Source organism: Salvelinus sp. IW2-2015, linkage group LG1, assembly GCF_002910315.2.
Source record: "Salvelinus sp. IW2-2015 linkage group LG1, ASM291031v2, whole genome shotgun sequence".
Taxonomy (NCBI): domain Eukaryota; kingdom Metazoa; phylum Chordata; class Actinopteri; order Salmoniformes; family Salmonidae; genus Salvelinus; species Salvelinus sp. IW2-2015.
Genome location: NC_036838.1, coordinates 12864030 through 12891529, shown reverse-complemented (window position 1 = coordinate 12891529; position 27500 = coordinate 12864030). Strand labels below are relative to the sequence as shown.

Here is a 27500-nt window from a genome sequence, read left to right as displayed (position 1 = left end):
GAAGAATTTCCCTCTCCCTACAGGTGTTATTACTACCTCTGAGGGTTTAGAGCTTGAGGTAGTCATCATGCAAGTACTTGGGAATATGGCTAGACGGTACACTGTCCTTCTCTCAGCACATATCAAAGCTGCAGTCTAAAGTTACATCTAGACTTGGTTTCCTCTATTGCTCCTCTTTCACCCCAGCTGCCAAACGAACCCTGATTCAGATGACCATCCTACCCATGCTAGATTACGGAGACATCATTTATAGATCGGCAGGTAAGGGTTCTCTCGAGCGGCTAGATGTTCTTTACCATTCTGCCATCAGATTTGCCACCAATGCTCCTTATAGGACACATTACTGCACTCTATACTCCTCTGTAAACTGGTCATCTCTGTATACCCGTCGCAAAACTCTCTTAGGCCTCACTCCCCCCTATCTGAGATATCTACTGCAGCCCTCATCCTCCACATACAACACCCATTCTGCCAGTCACATTCTGTTAAAGGTCCCCAAAGCACACATATCCATGAGTTGCTCGTCCTTTCAGTTCGCTGCAGCTAGCGACTGGAATGAGCTGCAACAAACACTCAAACTGGACAGTTTTATCTCCATCTCTTCATTCAAAGACTCAATCATGGATACTCTTACTGACAGTTGTGGCTGCTTTGCGTGATGTATTGTTGTCTCTACCTTCTGGCCCTTTGTGCTGTTGTCTGTGCCCAATAATGTTTGTACCATGTTTAATGCTGCTACCATGTTGTGTTGCTACCATGCTGTGTTGTCATGTGTTGCTGCCTTGCTATGTCGTCGTCTTGTAGTGTTGTGTTGTCTCTCTTGTCGTTATGTGCGTTTTGTTCTATATTTGTATTAGGGATGCACAATATAAAATCGGTGAACATATTGGAATCTGACGATATTAGCTAAAAATGCCAACATCGGTACCGGCGCGATGTCGAGTTTAAGAGTAAGAACATTTCAGCGAGACAACTCAAAGGCGAAATCCATTAAAGCCAAGATAATGGAATTCATTGCCCTTGACAATCAACCGTTCTCTGCCGTGGGTGATGTTGGCTTTCGCCAACTGGTCGAGCACCGTTACACACTACCCAGTGCGCTATTTTTCAGATGTTGCCCTACCGGAGTTACACAGTAATAGCATCACTGCTATTAGCTTCACGACATACATACTACGAACGCCGTTTGGGTCTTTGCGTTTCAAAAAAGATACAGTAGCACTGTCAAAGCTGTACAAAAAAAATCTGCAAACAAGCAAACACCGGCCACGAGCAATGTGTTTACAATACAGCGTTGGTAATAAAGCATAATTTGTTCGACCGCAACTTCTGGGGTAGCCATCTTTAGCTTTAGCTTCATTATTCTTAGCAATGATTTAGGAATCCTTGTGAGTAAGTATCAGCTCGGTTGCCACTTGTTGTTCGCCTATTGAAATTGAACTTCAGTTCATGAAAATAAATAGCTAGCCAGCTACTTAACCTTGTTGCCCAAAACTAACGTTATAAGCAGCCAGCTAGCTTCATCTGGCTAGTAAGGCCCGACCAGACAGGGTTGTGAAGCTAGCCACAATAACGATTAGGCAGTTTGCCTTCAAAATAAAAGTATGTAATTGACAGTGATGCAAATAGTAGGATTATGCCATACCTTTATTTTGAAGGCTAACCGCAAAGTCCACTATTGTGGCTAATCTTTATTGTGGCTAGCTTCACATAGATGGTCCGACCACCATTAATCAAATAAGAACTGTCTTATGAATTAGGGTTATTTTAGATGCCTATAGCTACTGAAACAGATTGTCGTTTTGCATGTTTTTGGGGAAGAACATTGTTTTTCATCCATGAGCTAGCTAGCTTTTCTTTATGACCAGCACTGTATGTGCGCGTGACAACTTAACCAGCATCATAGCATAAGTATCGATGAATTGTTCGATGATATCGATGAAAATTTATGAATGCGTTAAAATATTATGTGATGTGCAGTCATATTCAGATCCTGATTGGTCACCACTGTGATGATTATTTGAATGTTGTTTGAATGTTTGAACATCTTGAAGAACGATCTGGCCTTAATTAATTAACTTAATTGAATTAAAACATAAGTTAGTTGAAATCAAATAAAATAATTTAAATACAGTAAGACATTGTTAGTTTGGCCAAAAAAAACTAAGCAAACATTTGTGGGTTACATCTTTTGTCCAATGGAAAATAATTGCAAAAAAGGCAGATGACCTATGTAGCAAATTAGGCTAAAGTATCATTTGAGGGCTCACTAACGCAATAAAGTGAGCAGAAAGTAAACAATTTACACTAAATTGTTTGTCTTTCACAGATACCATTTAAAACAATCTCAGACACYTAATAAATTAACACAATTAAGTTGAATTATTATTTTTAAACACAGTGTTACTTTGGCAAAAACATATGTTGGCTTATAATCTCCACCCGGCACAGCCAGAAGAGGACTAGCCCACCCCTCAAGCCTGATTCCTCTCTAGGTTTCTTCCTAGGTTCCTGCCTTTCTAGGGAGTTTATCCTAGCCACTATGCTTCTACATCTGCATTGCTTTGGGGTTTTAGGCTCAGTTTCTATATAAGCGCTGACAACCGCTGATGTAAAAAAGGCTATATAAATTAATTTGATTCACACAAAATGTGATTCACACTTAAAAAAAAAAAATTCAAACAGTACATTTATATTTTCCAATTGGGCTATACATTTGGGTGAGGTTTTTTTCTCGCCCGAGTAGCCTCGTTTCACTGCCAAAAATAAAATTAAACCATCTAGTGTTCAGCGAAATAACAACAGTGTCAAATACAGGTAGCCTAGTCACATAATTAACATCCAATCACATTAACCGTTACTCTCTCGCGGGAAACCTTCACTCTTGAGCAGATATTTAGAAACAAAACATGACAATTTGAAAAATAGGCCACGGGAGTTTTTTTGAGCGAGAATAAAGACAACTTTTGAGTAGTAAGCCATGTATAAAAGCAACAGATACTATTAATAAGAAGGGGCTAGAAGCGTCTTATATGGTGAGCTACTGAGTGGCTAGGACAGGCAAGCCCCATGCTATTGTGGAGGACTTAATTCTTCCTGCTACCACGGATATGGCTGGGACAATGCTGGGGGAAAAGGCCCAAATAATTCTACAGACAACGTCTTCATCAAACAACACTGTTTCACAATGCATCAGTCAAATGGCAGGACATGTTTTGAAACAATTACTGCTTCTCATACAAGCCAGTGAATTATATGCATTACAGCTGGATGAGTCAACAGATGTGGCGGGCCTGGCACAGCTCCTGGTATGTCCATTACGTCTATGGGGGGTCAATTAAGGAAGACATCCTCTTCTGCAACCACTGGAAACCAAGACAACATGAGTGGATATTTTTAAAGTACTGTACAGCTTTGTGACATCAAATGGACTTTGGTGATCAAGATGTGTTGGTGTCTGTACTGATGGAGCAAAAGCCATGACAGGGAGACAAAGTGGAGTGGTAACGCGCGTGCAAGCAGTTGCTCCCGATGCCACTTGGGTACACTGCAGCATCCACCGAGGCTCTTGCTGCCAAGGGAATGCCTGACAGCTTGAAAGACGTTTTGGACACTACAGTGAAAATTGTTAACTTTGTTAAAGCAAGGCCCCTGAAGTCTCGTGTATTTTCTGCATTATGCAATGATATGGGTAGTGACCATGTAACGCTTTTACAACATACAGAAGTGCTCTGGTTATCAAGGGGCAAAGTATTGACACGTTTTTTTTTTTTTTAATTTAAATTAAACAATTCTTTACTGACCATAATTTTCACTTGTCTGACCGCTTCCATGATGACGAGTTCCTCACACGACTGTCCTATCTGGGTGATGTTTTTTCTCTCCTGAATGATCTGAATCTATGATTATAGGGACTCTCCGCAACTATTTTCAATGTGCGGGACAAAATTGAGGCTACGATGAAGAATTCTGAGCTCTTTTCTGTCTGCATTAACAAGGACAACACACACGTCTTTCCACCATTGTATGATTTTTTGTGTGCAAATTAACTCAAGCTTACGGACAATGTCAAATGTGATATAGCGAAGCACCCGAGTGAGCTGGGTGCGCAATTACGCAGGAAACGGACGACACAAACAACTGGATTTGTTAGAGCTTTCACGCCCTGCCTCCAGTCCACTTACCGATATCTGAACAAGAGAGCCTCATCGAAATTGCAACAAGCGGTTCTGTGAAAATTGAATTTAAATCAGAAGCCACTGCCAGATATCTGGATAAGGCTGTGCTCAGAGTTTCTTGCCTTGGCAAATTGAGCTGTTAAGACACAGATGCCCTTTGCAACCACGTAGGCACCCATGCATAGTACCGCCACACAGTATACAGCACAATACACATGACCCAAACACATGCCATGTACAGTCTTCAAACAAATACATTTGAAGTAAAGACATAAGATGTGTACACACACACGGCTAACAGACAACACACGCATCCACAGGCCAAAAAAACTCACATTACAAATATACAGTACACACCATATACAGTACAGTATACACACAACTCACACAAAATGCATACGCAGCACACTAACACACTATATACACATAGGCAAGCTCTAATACACACCATACACACACAATTCATTCAACTGCACCCTCTCCTCCTCCCTCTGCTTCGCATGCTGTTTTTTTTTATCTCATTAATGCAACCCATCTGTTCGGCAGGTTGATGAGTGCCAGATATTTAAACCGTTTCGCGAGGCCTATTCCACTTTCTTTTCCAACCCGCATTCTGAGTGGCTCTTTTGATCTGCGGCGACAAGCTTTTTCTGCAGCCCCTCCAACACCAGGCAGTGGCTACACCCTAGTCAGGGATCACCAGTCGTCCCACAGCGCCCTTCCCTAGTTCCCCACCCTTTCCTTCCCTCCCCTCCCCTCTTACCTTCTCTGCTTTGGAATCAATCTCCAGCTCTGCTATTTTGGCCCATTTCTGCCAGAAGTTGGGATCGTCCAGGGAAATATCAGTTCTGTTTCCAGAAGACACAAAGCTGGCCTGGAAATGAAAGGGAAAATAAAAGCATGCACACACACACACGCAGGCATCAACTGGACTGGATCCATGCAAGTAACATACACTGGGATGTGCTGAGAAAGCTGATAAGGTGTGAAATCTGACATTGGTAAAAGGAAACTGAAACTTGTGGATACTGGCTAACATATAATTCTTCCAATAGTTCTATACTACAGCCTAACATGCTGACCAGACCGCACGCGCCCGCAAGTTGATTTTGTCCACCCACACCAGACACGATCAGGACATGCAGGTTGAAATGTCAAAACAAACTCTGAACCAATTATATTAACTTGGGGACTGGTCGAAAAGCATTAAACATTTATGGCAATTTAGCTAGCTAGCTTGCTGTTGATAGCTAATTTGTCCTGGAATATAAACACTGGGTTGTTATTTTACCTGAAATCCACAGATAAACGGGTAAAAGTTTTTGGTGCAATGATTGAATAACATGTATGTGTACATTTATTTTGCAACCGCTCGTGCACGTGACGCGTCCGGTCTGGTCTGCATGTAAGGATTAGAGTTTAAGATATAATGTAAGGGTAGGGTTTGGCAAAGGTGGAGCCCTTGACACTCAAACTTTAATTTCCTCATTGTAGTTGAGCACAATAATGTAAAACTCTAATCTCAAACTACCACCATCCAGCAAATTAATAAAGTGAGGTTTTTGGACAGTGAAACCCTTCATGTTGTTTTGGCTCTGTACTCCAGCACTTTAGATTTGAAATGATACAATGACTATTAGGTTAAAGTGCAGACTGTCCATATCGGGTGAACCGTTTTGACATTACAGCGCTTTATGTAAATACATTTTAGGGAACCAAAAGGATTTGGACAAATTCACTTTATGTGTATTAAAGTAGTCAAGTGTGTAGTATTTGGTCCCATATTCATTATACGGATAATCATGAATGAATGGTGAATAATGATGAGTGAAACATTTAGAGGCACAAAGATCATACACCCCAAGACATGCTAATATACTGACTCTACACAAACGCACACCTACTCACATACAAGCTGCTGCTACTCTGTTTATCTTATACCCTGTTGCCTAGTCACCTTACCCTATACATACTGTATCTACCTCCATCACTACAGTATCCCTGCCCATTGTAAATATGGTATTGGAACTGACCCTGTATATAGTATGCTTACTTATTGTGTTCTTCATATTTATTCCTATTTCATGTGTGTTTTTTCTAGTATTACATTGTTATTTATTATTGCATTATTGGGTTTTGAGTTTGCAAGAAAGCCATTTCACTGTACTTGTGCATGTGTCATTAAAAACTTGAAACCTCTCAACATTACCAATAACAGGGGAAGTTAGCATTTTTGGGGTCTATGATATTTATGCCTCTAACTTTCGCACTCATCATTATTCACGATTCATTCATGATTATACGTAATCATGGTAGAAACCAGATTAATGTAGAAGTGTTTAGAAACATATTCCTTATTTGTATTTTCTTTTTTACTTTCTACCCTTTTTTCTCCCCAAATTAATTTTATCCAATTGGTAGTTACAGTCTTGTCCCATCGCTGCAACTCCCGTACGGACTCGGGGGAGGCGAAGATTGAGAGCCTTTCGTCCTCTGAAACATGACCCTGCCAAGCCGTGCTGCTTCTTGACACGCTGCTTGCTTAACCCGGAAGCCAGTTGCACCAATGTGTCGGAGGAAACACCGTACAGCTGGCAACCGAAGTCAGCGTGCATGCGCCCGGCCCGCCATAAGGAGTCGCTAGAGCGTGATGGGACAAGGACATCCCAGCCGGGCAAACCCTTCCCTAACCCAGACGACGCTGGACCAATTGTGCGCTGCCTCATGGTTCTCCCGGTCTCGGCCGGCTGCAACACAGCCTGAGATCGAACCTGGGTCTGTAGTGACGCCTCAAGCACTGCAATGCAGTGCCTTACAGGCTGACTACATCGCTCTCGTCGCATGTGCGAGCGTTGCAAAATACATTTAGAAATCTATATTATTAAATTATTGCATCCACACTGCACGAGAAATAGTCAGTTCTATTTCTGAAGCAGATCGCGCTGCAAGTCCTGCCTCTCCCATCTCCTCATTGGTTTATAGAAGCAGGTACCCACGTGCCATCAACTCATTGGTTATACCCACGTGGGTGACTCAAAGACGAACGAGGTCGGTGGCAGTAATGCACTTAAGTTGCCAATCGCAATATAAAGTCAAGAGAAGAAAAAGCCTTGGAGGAGAGACTAGAAACGATTCGGTTGACCGTTTTATGTGTGAATGAATTGTGGGAGTAGAGGACCTTGTGCATTTCAGGTAAAATAACAACTCAATGTTTATGTCCCAGGACATATTAGCTAGCGACGGCAAGCTAGCTAAATAGGACAAATTAGCTAGCAAGTGCAAGCTAGCTAGCTAAATTGCCATGAAGGTTTAATGCTTTTCGACCTGTCCCCAAATTAATGTAATTGGTTCAGAGTTTGTTTTGATATTTTAACCTGCATGTCGTGATCGTGTTTGGTTTGGGGGGACAAAATAAAGTTATGCACGACGGCGCATGCGCGCAACCGGTTTGGGTTCCGTGTTAGACCGCTGCGCCACTCGGGAGGCAACATATTCTATTCTTATTACAATAAGTGACTCAAATGACAATACGTTATTTACCATTAATTTGTATTGGCCACAAAATAATCTGAAACACAACCAAAACAAACTGCAAATGTATCCAAAAAGTTTGTAGAGTCACAAGCATTATGTAGTCAATGCGTGCTAAGAATATGGGACCAAATACTAAACTTTTGACTACTTTAATACACAAGTGAATTTATCCGAAAACTTTTGGTTCCCTAAAATGGTGGGACTATATACAGAAAGTGCTGTAATTTCTCAACAGTTGACCCAATGTGGATGAAAATGACCTCAAGTTATAGCTGATAGTCTGCACTTTAACCTCATAGGTTAATTGTATCATGGTATCATTTAAAATTCTAAGTGCTGGAGTACAAAGCCAAAACAAATGTGTCGCTGTCCAAATACTTTTGGACCTGATTATAGATTTAGGTTGAAGGGTAATGGTTAGTTTTACAATTGAGTTTACCCTGGCAAATGTGGAGCCCTCTGTCTGGATGGTGGTGGTCTGGATATGGGTCAGAGGTCAGAGGTCAAGGGTATAAGGGTCAGGATTTACCTTGGCGAAAGTGGCTGGATGGTGATGGTCTGGATATTAGGGTCATGTCAAACACATCAGAGGTCAGGCGTTAGGAGTATAAGGATAAGGAATTACCTTGGCGAAGGTAGAGCCCTTGCTCTCTGTCTGGATGGTGATGGTCTGGATATTAGAGTCAGGGGTTAGAGGTAAGAGTATACAGGTTGGGATTTACCTTAGCGAAGGTGGAGCCCTTGCCCTCTGTCCGAATGGTGATGGTCTGGGTATCAGGGTCAGGAGTTAGAGGTTAGGAATATAAGGGTCATGGTCTTACCTTGGCAAAGTTGGAGCCCTTGCCCTCTCTCTCGATGGTGATGGTTTGAATATTAGGGTCAGGGGTTAGAGGTCAGGGTATAAGGGTCAGGGTTTACCTTGGCGAAGGTGGAGCCCTTGCCCTCTGTCTCAATGGTGATGGTTTGTGTGCGGCGCTGCAGGATCTGGTCGATGTCCTCCTCGCAGAACTTGGAGCCCTCGTCCTCCTCGTCCATCAGCGCTCCATATGCCCCCTTCCTCAGCAGGTCCTCCACCTCAATCTTGGTCATCTGCTGCATCTTTGGGACACCATGCCCCCCATTAGTTAGGAAGCCATAGCAACAGATCCCAGATCAGCTGGACCCAGTTACAGATCAAGGTTGAAGTCAATTCCATTTGAATTTATTTCCTGAATTAGATAAGGGATCCTTAGGAATCAGAAACAGCTGAGAGATCTAGAAATAAGTGTTTATTGGAATATTTCGGTAGGGATGTGGAAAATCACAAAGCCGTCTTCTGCTGGCACGGGTAGTGAAAGTTTGATGAACGGGTGGAGGGGTACTAAACCAGGATAGTCCAAAGGAACATGTTTAGCATGTCCACTGACAACTGTTTGTGTTGTACTGCAAAACAGGCAACAAAAGCGTTAAGGGACTGCCGTGCTGAGTGTGGATGACCATACAAATGTCAAAGATTACTACTACATGAAGGTGGTAGACAACCCAATCTTTATACAGAGAAAACCCTGACATCAAACATCAAAATCCTTTATAGTTTAACCTGGTCCTAGATCAGTTTGTGCTGGCATGATGAATGACAATAGGAGTTGGCAAGACAGCACAAACAGATCTGGGACCAGGCTGTTATAACACAGTCTCTCACCCCATTGAGGCTGCCCTTTCGATTGATGTCCTGCAGCACGGCCTTGTCTAGACCCAGCTTCAGACTGGCTTTGTCAAACATCTCCCTCTCATAGGAGTTCCTAGTGATCAGTCTGTACACCTTCACTGCTTTACTCTGGCCGATGCGGTGGCAGCGAGCTTGGGCCTGGCATGGACAAACACAGAGCAGTTTTTGACAAATAGGGCTTAAAACGGTTGTTATATTAACACTGCCATTAACAGTGTGTGAAGAGTAGTCTTTTTCTATATGCCATGTCATACTCCATGCACACATTAAATCTGCTGGAAATATACTGCCCTACCAAGCAAATTGGTCGAAAATTAGTTAATGTCATTTTTGCAACATTAAATACATGCTTAATCATGTGGACAAGTATCCTGCCTCTATTGTATTGTGTTTTGGAGAAAATGGGGGTCATGTTAACAGTAACTGCATAAAGTTACTGTTAAACCAAGGTAAATAAAATCTATTTTTCTCAGTTCCACGCTATGAGCTGTAACTGCCCTTTTGCTTGCTAGGGCGCTTTTATCTGAAGCAACTTACAGAGTGTATACATTTTCGTAGGGCTGAACCCAGCAGGAACGGAACCAACAATCCCGCCATTGCTCTATCAACTGAGCCACACAGGATAACAATACAATGGCAATACAACTTTACTGTCCATAGTTACAGCGAACAATGAAAATGTGTCTTGTATCTGCAGGGCAGCGCACGTGGTTGGAGAGCATGTTGTGGGGTTAAGTGTATTTCTCAAGGGCCCAGCAGTAGGGGATTGTTGTTAGGAACTGAATCCAGCAGCCCTTCAGTTGCCAGATCAATTTCTCCCTTTTTTCGAATAGGCAACCTTTTGGCTACAGGTCCAAATCCTTAGCAGCGGGGCTAACTACTGCCCCATGAAACCACTTCAGGAAATTAGTATAATACTTTTAAGTCCAGCACTGGGTTTAATCGAGGTCCGAAAAACGTGCCCTAAGTGATACTGAACTTTGTGCTGACTAACCTGTAGGTCATTCTGGGGGTTCCAGTCCGAGTCGAAGATGATGCATGTGTCTGCAGCGGTCAAGTTGATGCCTAGGCCCCCAGCACGAGTACACAGCAGGAACACAAAGCGGTCCGAGTCCACCTTACAAAACCTGTCAATCGCCGCCTGGCGCAGGTTCCCCCGCACTCTGCCATCGATGCGCTCATAGGTGTACCTGCAACCAAATATAAAACATATGAAAATACTGTAACGACCTCAACCGAACACCCAGCAACCTCCTCAAGAGGTTTGGATCTTTTGGCGTAATGGCTAATCTGTTCAGCTGACAGTCGCTGGACCTAGGTTTGAGTCCTGGTCGGGGTTACCCTCGAATTCGCGACAAAACACACACTCCCCTATGTACACTATATATACAAATGAGTGGATTTCAGCCATACCCATTGCTGACAGGTGTATCAAATCAAGCACACAGTCATGCAATCTCCATACACAAACATTGGCAGCAGAATGGCCTTACTGAAGAGCTCAGTATCTTTCAACGTGGCACCGTCATAGGATGCCACCTTTCCAACAAGTCCGTTCGTCAAATTTCTGCCCTGCTAGAGCTTCCCCGGTCAACTGTAAGTGCTGTTATTGTGAAGCGACAACGGCTCAGCCGCAAAGTGGTAGGCCACACAAGCTCACAGAAACGGACTGCTGAGTGCTGAAGCGTGTAGCACGTAAAAATCGTCTATCCTCGGTTACAACACTCACTACCGAGTTCCAAACCGCCTCTAGAAGCAACGTCAGCACAATAACTGTTCGTTGGGAGCTTTATGAAATGGGTTTCCAGGACCGAGCAGCCACACACAAGCCTAAGATCACCATGTGCAATGCCAACCGTCGGCTGGAGTGATGAATTCTCTGGAGTGATGAATCACGCCACTCCATCTGGCAGTCCAACGGACTAAACTGGGATTGGCGGATGCCAGGAGAACACTACCTGCCCGAATGCATAGTGCCAACTGTGAAGTTTGATGGAGGAGGTTAGGCCCCTTAGTTCCAGTGAAGGGAAATCTTAACGCTACAGCATTCAATAAAAATCTAGGCTATTCTGTGCTTCCAACTTTGTAGCAACAGTTTGGGGATGGCCCTTTCCTGTTTCAGCATGACAATGCACCCGTGCACAAAGCAAGGTCCATACAGAAATGGTTTGTCGAGATCGGTGTGGATGAACTTCACTGGCATACACAGAGCCTGGACCTCAACCCCATCAAAGACCTTTGGGATGAATTGAACCGGCGACTGCTAGCCAGGCCTAATTGCCCAACCTCACTAATGCCCTTGTGGCTGAATGGACGCAAGTCCATGCAGCAATGTTACAACATCTACCGGAAAGACTTCCCAGAAGAGTGGAGGCTGTTATAGCAGCAAAGGCGGGACCAACTCCATATGAATCCCAATGACATTGGAATGAGATGTACGACAAGCAGGTGTCCACATACATTTGGTCATGCAGTGTGTATATTTGGACAGTGATGCTAAAAATGTACATTTGACCCTATACTCCAGTATTTTGGATTTGAGATCAAATGTTTCCTATGAGGTGACTGTACATAATGTCACCTTTGATTTTAAGGTATTTTCATACATATCTGATTCATCGTTTAGAAATGTAAGCACTTTATATATCTAGTCCCCCCATTGAAGTGTTTGGACTCATTTCTCTTATAGTGTACTAAAGTAGTCAAAAGATGAGTAAAAATAAAAATGGGCAAAGGATTCATACTACAGCTTTTCATGAATGGTGGCTAGCTATGACAATCCGTTTGTACTGTAGCTATCTACATGTCTAAACAAAAGACTCCTCTTTGCCAGATGATTACAGGACCCATCAAGTTAGCCAGGTGTGTCTGGGTGATTACGGCCATCTATTGTATTTCATGAACACGTGTACATGTCGAGACAATAGTGACCCATCCACTTAACTAGATGTAGCTGGGGGGTGGTTATAGCATTTCTTTCACATGACCCATCAATTTAGATAAGTGTGTCTAGGTAAACATCATCTAATAGCTATGAAATATTTTTATCTGGAGACTTTCTTATTTTTGATATTGCGACAATGCAAATATTCAAGTAAACATTTCACTGTACCATGTACACCTTTTGTATCCTGTGCATGTGACAAATACACTTTGACCTGCACCAAAGTCAGATTAGGATATATGCCAAGGACTAGATAGTGTATTTTTACCTGGAGTTTTTATCCTATTGTAGGCTACTACTTTCACCACTTTTAGTCTTGAAATCTTTGGTTGTTTACTACACTATCACTGCCCCAACCCCGGCTCTATCCTCAGCCCCAGGCTCACCTCCTCTGGATGAGGTAGTCCTCCAGGATATCCAGGCAGCGCACCATCTGGGAGAAGACCAGCACCTTGTGGCCGCCAGCAATCAGCTTAGGCAGCAGTTTGTCGATGAGCACCAGCTTCCCCGCCGCCTGGATCATGGCCTGGAGGTTGAAGTCCCAGGCATCGGGGCTGTGTGTTTTCCTGAAGCTATCCAGAATCTTCTCCTCCGCACCTGGACGTTTCCATCGAAAATTTACATTTTATTATGAACTGTGAACATTTGAAGTGTTTTTATGTGTTTGTGTGTCCACATGTCACCTTTGATCAGGTAGGGGTGGTTGCAGCACTTGCGCAGCTCCATCATGGTGTTGATGAGGTTGGGCATGTTGTGCTGGTTGGCCCCCTTGGCCAGGAAGGTGAAGTTCTTCTCAAGGATGGCACGGTAGTACTTCTTCTGCATGTTGGTGAGCTCCACCTCAATGATGGTCTCCTCCTTGGGTGCCAGGTTCTTCTCCACGTCGTCCTTCAGCCGCCGCAGCATCATGGGCTTCAGGATGGCCTGCAGCTTCTTCACCTGGGGTAGAGGAGAGCAGGGTTGGGGTCAAAGGAGGACAGAGGAGGTCAGGATCTGATGGTCTGCAGTAATGAGACTTAGCATGTCTAGTGTAGCTAAAGACTTAACAGCATAGTTTGGACTTAGACAATTCAATTGTTTGTTTAGTCTGGCCTGGACACAACATTATGTTTACTGTGGCGCTATTCATAACAATATGTTTAAATTGCCCTGCAGATGCAACAACTTGATACCGACACAGATTCAACAACTGCTTGATGATGTAAAGTGCAGGCTTTCTGTTTAGTTCAGTAGCATGTTAACTGCCATTATGATACAATGTTTAAAAAGGAAATTGCTGAAGGGTATCTATGAGAAAGAATCAACATTCCCATAAATTCCAAAGGTAGGTTTCCCACTTTGCGACACTAAACGGGTATCTCAGAGGAAAAAAAAGAAGAAAAAAAATCACCTGTTCCTCAGTCTTCAGATCTCCAAACTCTTCTAGGAAGAGGCTCTCTGAGGGGAACTGTAGGGGCTCCAGGAAGTTGAGAAGACTGAAGAGCTCCTCCACCGAGTTCTGCAGAGGGGTACCCGTCAGTAGGACCTTGTGTTCCTACAGGGGGTGGTAGAGGTGGGAGAGCCCAACAAATTTACAATGCATGTATTACACAACAAAATTGTACACAGATTTGAGTATTAATACATAAAAACATTTATAGAGCTATTCATGCCACTCAAAGACACATATCATCCATGTAACTCAGAGATTCCCTCTGGCTCATTACAATGTTTATTTTTTTTCGCAGGAATGTCCCTCTTGACCAAGGGAGGGCATCCATGCTACCATCAGCCTTGGCTGGTGCTGCACTGAATTGGACTACAACGACAATGCAGACGACCAAGAGAGTTAGCTTGCTACCCCCTCACCAGGTTCATGAGCTTGAGGCCCTCCAGGAGTTTACAGTTGCGGTTCTTGAGGCGGTGGGCTTCGTCGATGACCACGCAGCGCCAGTGGATCTTCTTCAGCTCTGGACAGTCGGCCATGATCATCTCAAAGGTGGTGATCACCCCGTGGAACTTGTACCCGCCCGACACTATGTTTCCCTAGGCACAGAGAAAGACAATAGGTGGAATAAAATAATTAAGAATACCTTTAACACTTCTTTAACACACACTTTTTAGAGCAGTTCTTTAAAACACTGCTTTAACACTTGGATGAAAACCATTATGTTGTCCTCAGGGAGTTCTGGTCCTAAACATTTAATCCTACCACAGTAAATTAAAAACAATGCCATGGCAACAGATTGCTGTCCTCTTCGATCAAATATCAAAACGTTGAAGTCGTTCGTGTGAAATCCTCACATTTTGCAGAGTTGATATTAGAACTCATTCGAATATCTTGTAACATTAGAAGATCACAAAAAGTAGAGGCGTCGATGAGAAAACCAGTCCATCTGGTGTGACCACCATTTGCCTCATGCAGCACGACATCTCCTTCACATAGAGTTGATCAGGCTGTTGATTGTGGCCTGTGGAATGTGATCCCACTCTTCAATAACTGTGTGAAGTTGCTGGATATTGGCGGGAACTGGAATACGCTGTCGTACACACCGATCCAGAGCATCCCAAACATGCTCAATAGGTGACATGTCTGGTGAGTATGCAAGCCATGGAAGAACTGGGATATTTTCAGCTTCCAGGAATTGTGTACAGATCCTTGGCGACATGGGGCTGTGCATTATCATGCTGAAACATGAGGTGATGGCGGCGGATGAATGGCATGACAATGGGCCTCAGGATCTAGTCATGGTATTTCTATGCATTCAAATTGCCATGAATAAAATGCAATTGTTTGTTGTCCGTAGCTTATGCCTGCCCATACCCCCACCACCACCATGGGGCACTCGAAGTGAGCATTCGCCCACTGAAGTCGGTTATGATGCCGCACTGCAATCAGGTCAAGTGAGGACGAGGACGATGAGGACGATGAGCACGCAGATGAGCTTCCCTGAGACGATTTCCGACAGTTTGTGCAGAAATTATTTTGTTGTGCAAACCCACAGTTCCATCAGCTGTCCGGATGGCTGTTCTCAAGACAATCCCGCAGGTGAAGAAGCCGAATGTGGAGGCCCTGGGCTGGCGTGGTTACACGTGTTCTGCGGTTGTGAGGCCGGTTGGACAAACTGCCAAATTCTCTAAAACAATGTTGGAGAGAAATTAACATTCAATTCTCTGGCAACAGCTCTGGTGGACATTCCTGTAGTCAGCATGCCAATTGCACGCTAACTCAAAACTTCTGTGTCATTGTGTTGTGTGACAAAACTACACATTTTAGAGTGGTCTTTTATTCTCCCCAGCACAAAGTGCACCTGTGTAATGATCATGCTGTTTAATCAGCTTCTTGATATGCCACACTGTCAGGTGGATGGATTATCTTGGCAAAGGATAAATGCTCACAAATAGGGATGTAAACAAATTTGTGCACAAAATGAGAGAAATAAGCATTTTGTGCATATTTTATTTCAGCTCATGAAACCAACACTATAGATGTTGCGTTTATATTTTTGTTGGGGTTGCCAGGGCATCATGCTTTTAGGGAAAGAGGATAATTTTGTAAACATATTAAACTGCGAATTTGACTAATTTCAGTTATTTTATCCCCAAAAATAAAAAAATAACATATGACGGAAATCTGTCACAGTGAAGAAGAGGTTTAACCCTTGCACTCACACATACCCTCACACACACACCCTCACACACACCATGTTGGCTCACCTGCTGGTCCTTGTGGTACATCTCGTACTGGTGGATCATCTGGCGGCTGATCTGGCTGCCGTGGTAGACGATGACATTGATCTCCGTCCAGGTACGGAACTCCCTCTCCCAATTGGTGATGGTGGAGAGGGGGGCGATGATGAGGAAGGGCCCCCGCAAGCCCATGGAAAACATCTCGAAGAGGAAGGTGATGGACTGGATGGTCTTCCCCAGGCCCATCTCGTCAGCCAGGATGCAGTTCTTCCTGTATGGGAAGAGGTGGGAAAACTGTTGTGACAAACAGGAAGATGGGGGAATCACGGTGGTGTCAAACACAAAAACAAAATGTCATCAAAAAAGACAAAAGGTGCAGGGGATGACCTTTACCATAGAGGGCGAGTAAAAGGTAATCTCGGAGCATAGAACTAAATCTCCAGTCAAGGTAATATTGTTTGATTTTTTATTTATTTTTTATTTAACCTTTATTTAACCAGGTAGGCAAATTGAGAACACGTTCTCATTTACAATTGCGACCTGGCCAAGATAAAGCAAAGCAGTTCGACACATACAACAACACATAGTTACACATGGAGTAAAACAAACATATAGTCAATAATACAGTGGAGAAAAAAAAATTAAAAATTAAAAAAAAATAAGTCTATATACAATGTGAGCAAGTGAGGTGAGATAAGGGAGGTGAAGGCAAACAAATATATGTATAAATAAATAAAAATATAAAAGGCCATGGAGGCGAAGTGAGTACAACACAGCAAGTAAAATAAAAACTTAAAAAAACAATGGAATGGTTGGTTTGCAGTGGAAGAAAGTGCAAAGTAGAGACAGAAATAATGGGGTGCAAAGGAGCAAAATAAATTAATAATAAATACAGTAGGTAAAGAGGTAGTTGTTTGGGCTAAATTGTAGATGGGTTATGTACAGGTGCAGTAATCTATGAGCTGCTCTGACAGCTGGTGCTTAAAGCTAGTGAGGGAGATAGGTGTTTCCAGTTTCAGAGATTTTTGTAGTTCCTTCCAGTCATTGGCAGCAAGAAACTGGAAGGAGAGGCGTCCAAAGGAAGAATTGGTTTTGGGGTGACTAGAGAGATATACCTGCTGGAGCGCGTGCTACAGGTAGGTGCTGCTATGGTGACCAGCGAGCTGAGATAAGGGGGACTTTACCTAGCAGGGTCTTGTAGATGACCTGGAACCAGTGGGTTTGGCGACGAGTATGAAGCGAGGGCCAGCCAACGAGAGTGTACAGGTCGCAGTGGTGGGTAGTAGGGGCTTTGGTGACAAACGGATGGCACTGTGATAGACTGCATCCAATTTATTGAGTAGGGTTTGGAGGCTATTTTGTAAATGACATCACCGAAGTCGAGGATTGGTAGGATGGTCAGTTTTACAAGGGTATGTTTGGCAGCATGAGTAAAGGATGCTTTGTTGCGGAATAGGAAGCCAATTCTAGATTTGACTTTGGATTGGAGATGTTTTGATGTGAGTCTGGAAGGAGAGTTTACAGTCTAACCAGACACCTAGGTATTTGTAGGTGTCCACATATTCTAAGTCAGAGCCGTCCAAAGTAGTGATGTTGACAGGCGGGCAGGAGCAGGCAGCGATCGGTTGAAGAGCATGCATTGTTTACTTGTATTTAAGAGCAGTTGGAGGCCACGGAAGGAGAGTTGTATGGCATTGAAGCTCGCCTGGAGGGTTGTTAACACAGTGTCAAAAGAAGGGCCAGAAGTATACAGAATAGTGTCGTCTGCGTAGAGGTGGATCAGAGAATCACCAGCAGCAAGAGCGACATCATTGATGTAAACAGAGAAGAGAGTCGGTCCAAGAATTGAACCCTGTGGCACCCCCATAGAGACTGCCAGAGGCCCGACAACAGACCCTCCGATTTGACACACGAACTCGATCAGAGAAGTAGTTGGTGAACCAGGCGAGGCAATCATTAGAGAAACCAAGGCTGTCGAGTCTGCCAATGAGGATGTGGTGATTGACAGAGTCAAAGGCCTTGGCCAGGTCAATGAATACGGCTGCACAGTATTGTTTCCTATCGATGGCGGTTACGATATCGTTTATGACCTTGAGCGTGGCTGAGGTGCACCCATGACCAGCTCTGAAACCAGATTGCATTGCGGAGAAGGTGTGGTGGGATTCGAAATGGTCGGTAATCTGTTTGTTGACTTGGCTTTCGAAGACCTTAGAAAGGCAGGGTAGGATAGATATAGGTCTGTAGCAGTTAGGGTCAAGGGTGTCCCCCCTTTGAAGAGGGGGATAACCGCAGCTGCTTTCCAATCTTTGGGGATCTCAGACGACACGAAAGAGAGTTGAAGAGGCTAGTAAAGGGGTGGCAACAATTTCAGCAGATAGTTTAAGAAAGAAGGGTCCAGATTATCTAGCCCGGCTGATTTGTAAGGGTCCAGATTTGCAGCTCATTTAGAACATCAGCTGACTGTATTGGGAGAAAGAGAAATGGGAAGGCTTGGGCGAGTAGCAGGGGAGGGCAGTGCTGTTGTCCGAGGTAGGGGTAGCCAGGTGGAAAGCATGGCCAGCCGTAGAAAAATGCTTATTGAATTCTCAATTATAGTGGATTTGTCGGTGGTGACAGTGTTTCCTATCTTCAGAGCGGTTGGAAGCTGGGAGGAGGTGTTCTTATTCTCCATGGACTTTACGGTGTCCCAGAACTTTTTTGAATTTGTGTTGCAGGAAGCAAATTTCTGCTTGAAAAAGCTAGCCTTGGCTGTTTCTAACTGCCTGTGTATATTGGTTTCTGGCTTCCCTGAAAAGTTGCATATCACGGGGCTGTTCGATGCTAATGCAGAACGCCATAGGATGTTTTTCTGTTGGTTAAGGGCAGTCAGGTCAGGAGAGAACCAAGGGCTATATCTGTTCCTGGTTCTAAATTTCTTGAATGGGGCATGCTTATTCAAGATGGTGAGGAAGGCATTTTTAAAAAATGACCAGGCATCCTCTACTGACGGGATGAGATCAATATCCTTCCAGGATACCCCGGCCAGGTCGATTAGAAAGGCCTGCTCGCTGAAGTGTTTCAGGGAGCGTTTGACAGTGATGAGTGGAGGTCGTTTGACCGCTGACCCATTACGGATGCAGGCAATGAGGCAGTGATCGCTGAGATCTTGGTTGAAAACAGCAGAGGTGTATTTGGAGGGCAAGTTTGTTAGGATGATATCTATGAGGGTACCCGTGTTTACGGAATTGGGTGGTACCTGGTAGGTTCATTTATAATTTGTGTGAGATTGAGGGCATCAAGCTTAGATTGTAGGGTGGCTGGGGTGTTGAGCATGTTCAAATTTAGGTCGCCTAGCAGCACGAGCTCTGAAGATAGATGGGGGCAATCAGTTCACATATAGTGTCCAGAGCACAGCTGGGGGCAGAGGGTGGTCTATAGCAGGCGGCAACGGTGAGAGACTTGTTTTTAGAGAGGTGGATTTTAAAAGTAGAAGTTCAAATTGTTGGGAACAGACCTGGATAGTATAACAGAACTCTGCAGGCAGTCTTTGCAGTAGATTGCAACACCGCCCCTTTGGCCGTTCTATCTTGTCTGAAAATCTTGTAATTGGGGATGAAAATGTCTGAATTTTTGGTGGTCTTTCTAAGGCCAGGATTCAGACACGGCTTAAAACATCCGGGTTGGCAGAGTGTGCTAAAGCAGTGAACAAAACAAACTTAGGGAGGAGGCTTCTAATGTTAACATGCATGAAGCCAAGGCTATTACGGTTACAGAAGTCATCAAAAGAGAGCGCCTGGGAATAGGAGTGGAGCCAGGTACTGCAGGGCCTGGATTCCCCTCTACATCACCAGAGGAACAGAGGAGGAGTAGGATAAGGGTACGGCTAAAAGCTATATGAGAATTGGTCGCCTAGAGCTACTAGAGCAGAAGAGTAAAAGGAGGTTTCTGGGGGCGAAAAATAGTTTAAAGGATAATGTACAGACAAAGGTATGGTAGGATGTGAATACAGTGGAGGTAAAACCTAGGTATTGAGTGATGATGAGAGAGATATTGTCTCTAGAAACATCATTGAAACCAGGTGATGTCACGCATATGTGGGTGGTGGAACTGAGATTGGATATGGTATAGAGAGCAGGGCTAGAATCTCTACAGTGAAATAAGCCAATAACACTAACCAGAACAGCAATGGACAAGGCATATTTACATTAAGGAGAGGCATGCTAATCGAGTGATCAATAAGGGTCCAGTGAGTAGAGGTTGGTTGGGGTCGTGGCGATCCAGACAGCTGGCCGGGTATATGGCTATCGGTAGCAGCATAGGATGGAGGTCTGTTTGTAGATACCTCGTGCGTTTCCGTCGGTAGGTTAGTGGGGTCCGTGTAGTGGGGTTCCGTGTGGTAGAGGGGATCAATCCAAATTGGCAAAATAGATATAGTGACCCAAGAAAAAAATAAAATAAATAAATAATAATAATAATAGTTGTCCAATATACTTGTTCAAATAGCAGCCGATAAGACAGCTAACGATTAGCGGGCCTCAGATGAGCGTTCAGGTAACGTCGGGACGGAGGTGCCAGTTGGATAAATCCCTCGGGCAGATAACGTCGCAGTCAGTCGCGGCAGTCAGTCGTGAAGGCCCGGTGGGGTTTCCGTATCTGCAGCAGCAACAAAAGAAACGGGTCCGGATGGTGATGGAACTCCTCAGCTGGCTAGCTCCAGAATGATTAGAGTTTGCTCCGGGGTTGACGTAAGCAATAGTCACACGGTTTGCAGCTAGCTAGCTGCGAAATCAAGGTACAAGTGTCCAGAGCCTGCGGCTGGAATCCGGGGAAACTGAGAGAAAAAGAGTCCCGGAATGCTCCGTCCGAGTCGCGTTGCACAAAAGTGCCGGTAGATTATCGAGCTAAAAGGAATAGCTGATGACCACTAAACGTGGGCAGCTGAAACACCAACGCTAGCCAGCAAACCGGCTAATTTCGGGGCAGCTACCAGATTAGCTTCTGGCTAGCTATCGGAGTAGCTTCTGGTTAGCTTTCAGGCTAGCTTCTGAATTAGCCCTGGCTAGCTTCCACGATGGATTTCAGATTGAGGTAAATAATACCCTTTGTAATTGTGAAGCGGGTTGCAGAAAGCTTTTGCAGGAAAGCTTTTTTAGTTGAGTTCTTGGATAATAAAATAGATAAAAGATATGCGAAAGAAAGGTGTAAATATATATATATACAGGACACGAACAATACGGAACAGAAAAAGACGTCTGAACTGCTAAGCCACCTTGGACGAGACCTAGATATCAGTGTAACATAAATATTTGGTTAATTTGAACACCTGATCTCGCCTTTTGATCTTGCCTCGTTTCAATATGTGTTATTTATTTCTGGGCAGAACAAAACATTGTGATTTTGATGTGAACAAACTGAACAGTTGTCTGAGCCTCTTGTAAGGGATGCAACACCACTGTATTGTCCATCATAGTGGATAAACAACAAAAGAAAAGCGATACACGGCAATTACTTTGAATGAGCTACTCAAATCTGTCATAAAAATTATACTCCAACAACTGCCCAAACAGACCAATTTCTCTGCATTTGAAGATCTGATCTGATTTGTGTTCATCATTAGAAAATCAAACATTATGTTCCGTTACACTACCAGAGAAGCAGCTTTAGCCTTTCTTTTGAATAATGAAATCCACTCCAGGTTCTTAGACACTTTTCAAAGATTGAAAAGGATCAGACGGGTGTAGGCAATATGGTAAAAAAAATTATAATAACCTCCTAAGACTTACAGTTCCGGGCAATAAAAAGTCATTTCTAAACATTTTGCCGCATTGAAAGAGACATGCAGAACGGCATGTGGCAGGAAGCACAATTGCAAGTTAAATTGTGTTCTACATTGCAAGTGAGTTTCACATTAACAACTTACCGTAGTCATTTATGTGGACAAAAAAATATCACAGGTTACCACACTTGATCAGGGAAAACAGCAATATGCCTTTACGGGAATTGCCTTGGTCGAAACACGACGCAACTTATTTTATTCAGGGCCAGTCAGTGGTGTAAAGTACTTAAGTAAAAATAATAAAGTAATTTTTGGGGGTATATGTACTTCACTATTTATATTTTCAACTACTTTTACTTCACTACATTCCTAAAGAAAAGAATGAACTTCCTGACACCCAAAAGTACTCGTTACATTTTGAATTCTTAGCAGGACAGGAAAATGGTTCAATTCACACACTTATCAAGAGAACATCCCTGGTCATCCCAACTGCCTCTGATCTGGTGGACTCAAACACACATGCTTTGTTTGTAAATGATGAGTGTTGGAGTGTGCCCCTGGCTATCCGTAAATCAAATAAAAAAAGTATTTGGTTTGAAATATACTTAAATATCAAAAGTAAATGTAATTGCTCAAAAGTAAAAGTAAAAATCCTTTCAAATTCCTTATATTAAGCAAACCTTTTTCTTGTTTGTTTAAATTTACCTATTAGAATTTGTATCCGCTCTCGTCGGACTTTGGCTGCAGATTTTCTGCCTTTTTCTTCAAATCTGAAAATGTTGTGAAGCTATGCCGATTTTCTGAATAATTTTTGAATTTTCTGAAGAATTGCAGAAAAGCACAGTATCCACAGCTTGTATACTTCGTATTTTGGCGAATTTAGTACGACATCTGGGAACTTTTAGCATGCTAACTAAACTCAGCAAAAAAAAGAAAGGTCACCTTTTTCAGGACCCTGTCTTTCAAAGATAATACGTAAAAATCCAAATAACTTCACAGATCTTCATTGTAAAGGGTTTAAACACTGTTTCCCATGAATCAAACAATTAATGAACATGCACCTGTGGAACGGTCGTTAAGACACTAACAGCTTACAGACAGTAGGCAATTAAGGTCACAGTTATGAAAACATAGGACACAAAAGAGGCCTTACTACTGACTCTGAAAAACACCAAAAGAAAGATGCCCAGAGTCCCTGCTCATCTGCGTGAACGTGCCTTAGGCATGCTGCAAGGAGGCATGAGAACTACAGATGTGGTCAGGGCAATAAATTGCAATATCCGTACTGTGAGACGCCTAAGACAGAGCTACAGGGAGACAGGACGGACAGATGATCGTCCTCGCAGTGACAGACCACATGTAACAACACCTGCACAGGATCAGTACATCCGAGCATCACACCTGCGGGACAGGCACAGGATGGCAACAACAACTGCCCGAGTTACACCAGGAACGCACAATCCCTCCGTCAGTGCTCAGACTGTCCGCAATAGGCTGAGAGAGGCTGGACTGAGGGCTTGTAGGCCTGTTGTAAGGCAGGTCCTCACCAGACATCACCGGCAACAACGTTGCCTATGGGCACAAACCCACCGTCGCTGGACCAGACAGGACTGGCAAAAAGTGCTCTTCACTGACGAGACGTGGTTTTGGCTCACCAGGGGTGATGGTCGGATTCGCGGTTATCGTCGAAGGAATGATCGTTACACCGAGGCCTGTACTCTGGAGCGGGATCGATTTAGAGGTGGAGGATCTGTTATGGTCTGGGGCGGTGTGTCACAGCATCATCGGATTGAGCTTGTTGTCATTGCAGGCAATCTCAAAGCTGTGCGTTACAGGGAAGACATCCTCCTCCCTCATGTGGTACCCTTCCTGCAGGCTCATCCTGACATGACCCTCCAGCATGACAATGCCACCAGCCATACTGCTCGTTCTGTGCGTGAAATCCTGCAAGACAGGAATGTCAGTGTTCTGCCATGGCCAGCGAAGAGCCCAGATCTCAATCCCATTGAGCACGTCTGGGACCCTATGGATCGGAGGGTGAGGGCTAGGGCCATGCCCCCCAGAAATGTCCGGGAACTTGCAGGTGCCTTGGTGGAAGAATGGGGTAACATCTCACAGCAAGAACAGGCAAATCTGGTGCAGTCCATGAGGAGGATATGTACTGCAGTACTTAATGCAGCTGGTGGCCACACCAGATACTGGCTGTTACTTTTGATTTTGACCCCCCCTTTGTTCAGGGACACATTATTCAATTTCTGTTAGTCACATGTCTGTGGAACATGTACAGTTTATGTCTCAGTTGTTGAATCTTGTTATGTTCATACAAATATTTACACATGTTAAGGTTGCTAAAAATAAACGCAGTTGACAGTGAGAGGACGTTTCTTTTTTTGCTGAATTTATATCCACACTATGACCAATAGGCATACTACATACTCAATGTATGTCAAAAATACTACAGTTAGTATGAGTATTTGAACACAGCCCTAGTCATTGCGCTAACGCTAGTTAGCATTAGCTCGCAAAACAACCACTAACTTCCATCATACTGGATGCAGAGGCATAAAAATGGTATCCATGAGTTCATCTGACTCTGGAGAAGCTAAAATCCCAAACTATCCCTTTAAGACAAGACAGTAAGTCTACTATACATGTCCCCACAGAGACTATGTCAAGATTTTGAGGAGGAAGAGGGGGATAGGTGTCCTACCTGTTGTACCAGTTGAAGAGCAGCCAGTTCATGCCCTCCAGCTGGTACTCTCTCAGCTGGTTCCCGTTTCGATAGTCTTTGGATTTGTCCAGCTTCCCCCACTTGTCTGGCTGAGGTCTTTCCTACTCAGAGTGCGCACACACACACACACACACACACGGATTGGCAATGTCAAATAACAGCATCACACACACATTGAGGTCGACTGGACGGGTAAACGTACTGCCCACGCCCACAAATGCACAGAATACCTGACCAACTCTCATAATCACACAGACACATCAAAAGCTATTCTTCAAAAACAGAACACCCAATTCAGACACATTGCCGATTGTTCATTTCATTTTTAAACAAAGGAACAAATGTTGTAAATTACAGGGGAAGGAGTTACTCTTTCCCACTCACCACAAATTTCAATTCAGGGATTCTCTTGATCTCCTCAAACTCCCGAATCTTCACCGGGTCCACATCTTCCTGAAGCTCCCATGTAGCCTCCTCATAGGACAGGGAGCACCACTTCACCAGGTAGTGTGTCACCTCCTGTAAACACACACATGCACGCACAGCGAGACATAGTGACAGTCAATGAGTCAGACACAGAATTAGCCAGTGAGTCAGTCAGATACACTGACTGAAGCACGTGTGTCCGAACACACAAACACCCCTCACTGGTGGTGAGCAACTGGCTTTCCCCGGCTCACCTCTCCTGTCTCTGTGTCTGTCGTGATGGCCACCTCCAGAACTCTATCCACTTCTATGTAGTCAGGGTTAAAGAGGTCTTCATTCGGCTACATGGAGGAGTAGACAATCAATATCATCCTTTTCATGTGATACCTACGCAGCTATGCATGTCATTTTTTATGTCATATGAAACTGTATTGAATGGCTACGCTGGGACAGTTTTTTTAATTTGTATTGGTGTACATTTGTACTTCGCAGAAAACGAAATACATGTTTGCTGATAAATACAGATACTACTACAAATAAAATCCACTGTTGCAGCTTAGCCATACAGTACATTTTCATATGACATAAAAACAAATAATTTGTATATACATAAAATCAGGAAATTATGTCAGAAGAACATAAGAGTAGCCTCACCTCAACGAATATGTGCTTCATTTGGGCATGCTTAGTCCTGAAGCGCTTGATTTTTTGCTGGATGCGAGGGTCCTTCTCCAACTCCTCCAATGTCGCCCATTTACAATGCAGGTAGGAGCTATGAGCAAAAGTGGTAGGATGGTTCAATTAAAATATTCAAGGGGAAAAGGGGTACATTGTCCTTCGACTATGTTGAAATGAGAGTAATTAGGCAAAAGGGTGCAAAAGCAGTTTTGGACACCTACTCATTCGAGGGTTTTTCTTTATTTTTTATATTTTCTACATTGTAGATTAATAGTGAAGACATCACAACTATGAAATAATACACATGGAATCATGTAGTAACCCAAAAAAAGTGTTAAACAAGATTTTTCAAAAGTAGCCACACTTTGCCTTGATGACAGCTTTGCACACTCTTGGCATTCTCTCAACCAGCTTCACGAGGTAGTCACCTGGAGTGCATTTCAATTAACAGGTGTGCCTTGTTAAAAGTTAATTTGTGGAATTTCTTTCCTTATTAATGCGTTTGAGCGTCATTTGTGTTGTGACAAGGTAGGGATGGTATACATAAGATAGCCCTATTTGGTAAAATACCAAGTCCATATCTTCACTATTATTCTACAATGTAGAAAATAGTACAAATCAAGAAAAAACCTGGAATGAGTAGGTGTCCAAACTTTTGACTGTACTGTATACATTTCCTGAACTTTCTTATATCTCTCATATATACACCGTATGACAGACACTTCAAAACATACTTCCTTTAGATTTTTTTTACTATCCGTTTTCCCATGTATGAATGTAATCTTCAATGCGTTTATATACGCTAATTTCAGTAAGGCCAAATTCAACGTTTCATCAAATAATTTGTAGGTCTTTTTTTTTTATACCTACATGGGTCCTACATTTCAAAATCAAATAGAAAAATGATCCACGGAATGACTATCTTAAAACAATCCATATGTTAGCTTAGTAGACCCCCCTGTCCACAGTGTAGACTCTTAGGGGTTAAAAAGCAATCCCACAGTATAAAAACATCAAGTGGCGGATTTAAGAACATAGAAATACATTGAATACAGCTAAACATGAGAAAATGCTCATTTTGAAAGGTGCAGCTAGGAAAACCTTGAGCGCTCTAACATGTGTCATACACCAAAAAAACAGACCGTCTGTCGACAGACCATCTGTTATCAAAGAGACCAATGTTATTGGGGTCTTCCGCCTAGCTACTGTAAGCACACTTACAAATTTCTGTACTTGACATAGAACTCCTCGGACTCCTCAGTTGCATCCTCAGGGGACGCCTCAAAAGAAGAGAAAAAAAAACAACACATCAAATAATCGAAATCCACACACACCTTGTTGCTAGTGTGTGTGTGGTTGTTTATGTCAGGCGGCATACCTCTTTCTTCACAGTTCGAACCGACAGGATCTTCTCAATAACGTTTGCCTCATCTTCAGGGGGCTCCTGCAACAGGGGGGAGAGGGGGCATTACTCACACAAGGTTAAAAAGAAAAATAGTGTGCTTAGGCTTACTGAGGGGGACACTGAACCAGCAAGCAAAGACATCAGGATGCATTACAGCTTTGATTTTGCTCAACAAGTCAGCAACATCTCCTCCTTTATACTGATGACAGACATAGAAAGATGGACAGATATAAACTCTGCAAAAAAAAGAAAAGTCCTCTCACCTGGGTTGATTTTCAGCAAACTTCACATGTGTAAATATTTGTATGAACATAAGAAGATTCAACAACTGAGACAAACTGAACAAGTTCCACAGACATGTGACCAACGGAAAAATGTGTCCTTGAACAAGTACTGCAGTGCATCTCCTCCTTTGCCAGTTCTTGCTGTGAGATGTTACTCCACTCTTCCACCAAGGCACCTGCAAATTCCC

General features: G+C 43.4%; 1 protein-coding gene across 9 annotated transcripts in view; it reads right to left on the bottom strand.

The window, feature by feature from the left end:
* chd6 (chromodomain helicase DNA binding protein 6) overlaps positions 1-27500 on the bottom strand; it is a 156010-nt gene that overhangs the window by 61061 nt on the left and 67449 nt on the right. For 7 of the 9 annotated variants that reach the window (XM_070444300.1, XM_023983761.2, XM_070444347.1 and 4 more), the window contains exons 6-20: positions 27002-27067; positions 26845-26903; positions 25600-25717; positions 25200-25286; positions 24904-25038; positions 24499-24620; positions 16061-16304; positions 14213-14389; positions 13755-13898; positions 13048-13303; positions 12751-12961; positions 10415-10610; positions 9394-9558; positions 8631-8810; positions 4942-5052 (exon numbers count right to left, since the gene is read on the bottom strand). In XM_070444300.1, the coding sequence (XP_070300401.1) occupies positions 4942-5052; positions 8631-8810; positions 9394-9558; positions 10415-10610; positions 12751-12961; positions 13048-13303; positions 13755-13898; positions 14213-14389; positions 16061-16304; positions 24499-24620; positions 24904-25038; positions 25200-25286; positions 25600-25717; positions 26845-26903; positions 27002-27067 (2271 nt within the window). The remainder of the gene's footprint in view (positions 1-4941; positions 5053-8630; positions 8811-9393; positions 9559-10414; positions 10611-12750; positions 12962-13047; positions 13304-13754; positions 13899-14212; positions 14390-16060; positions 16305-24498; positions 24621-24903; positions 25039-25199; positions 25287-25599; positions 25718-26844; positions 26904-27001; positions 27068-27500) is intronic. The other 2 variants (XM_023983726.2, XM_023983753.2) reach the window with 2 other exon arrangements.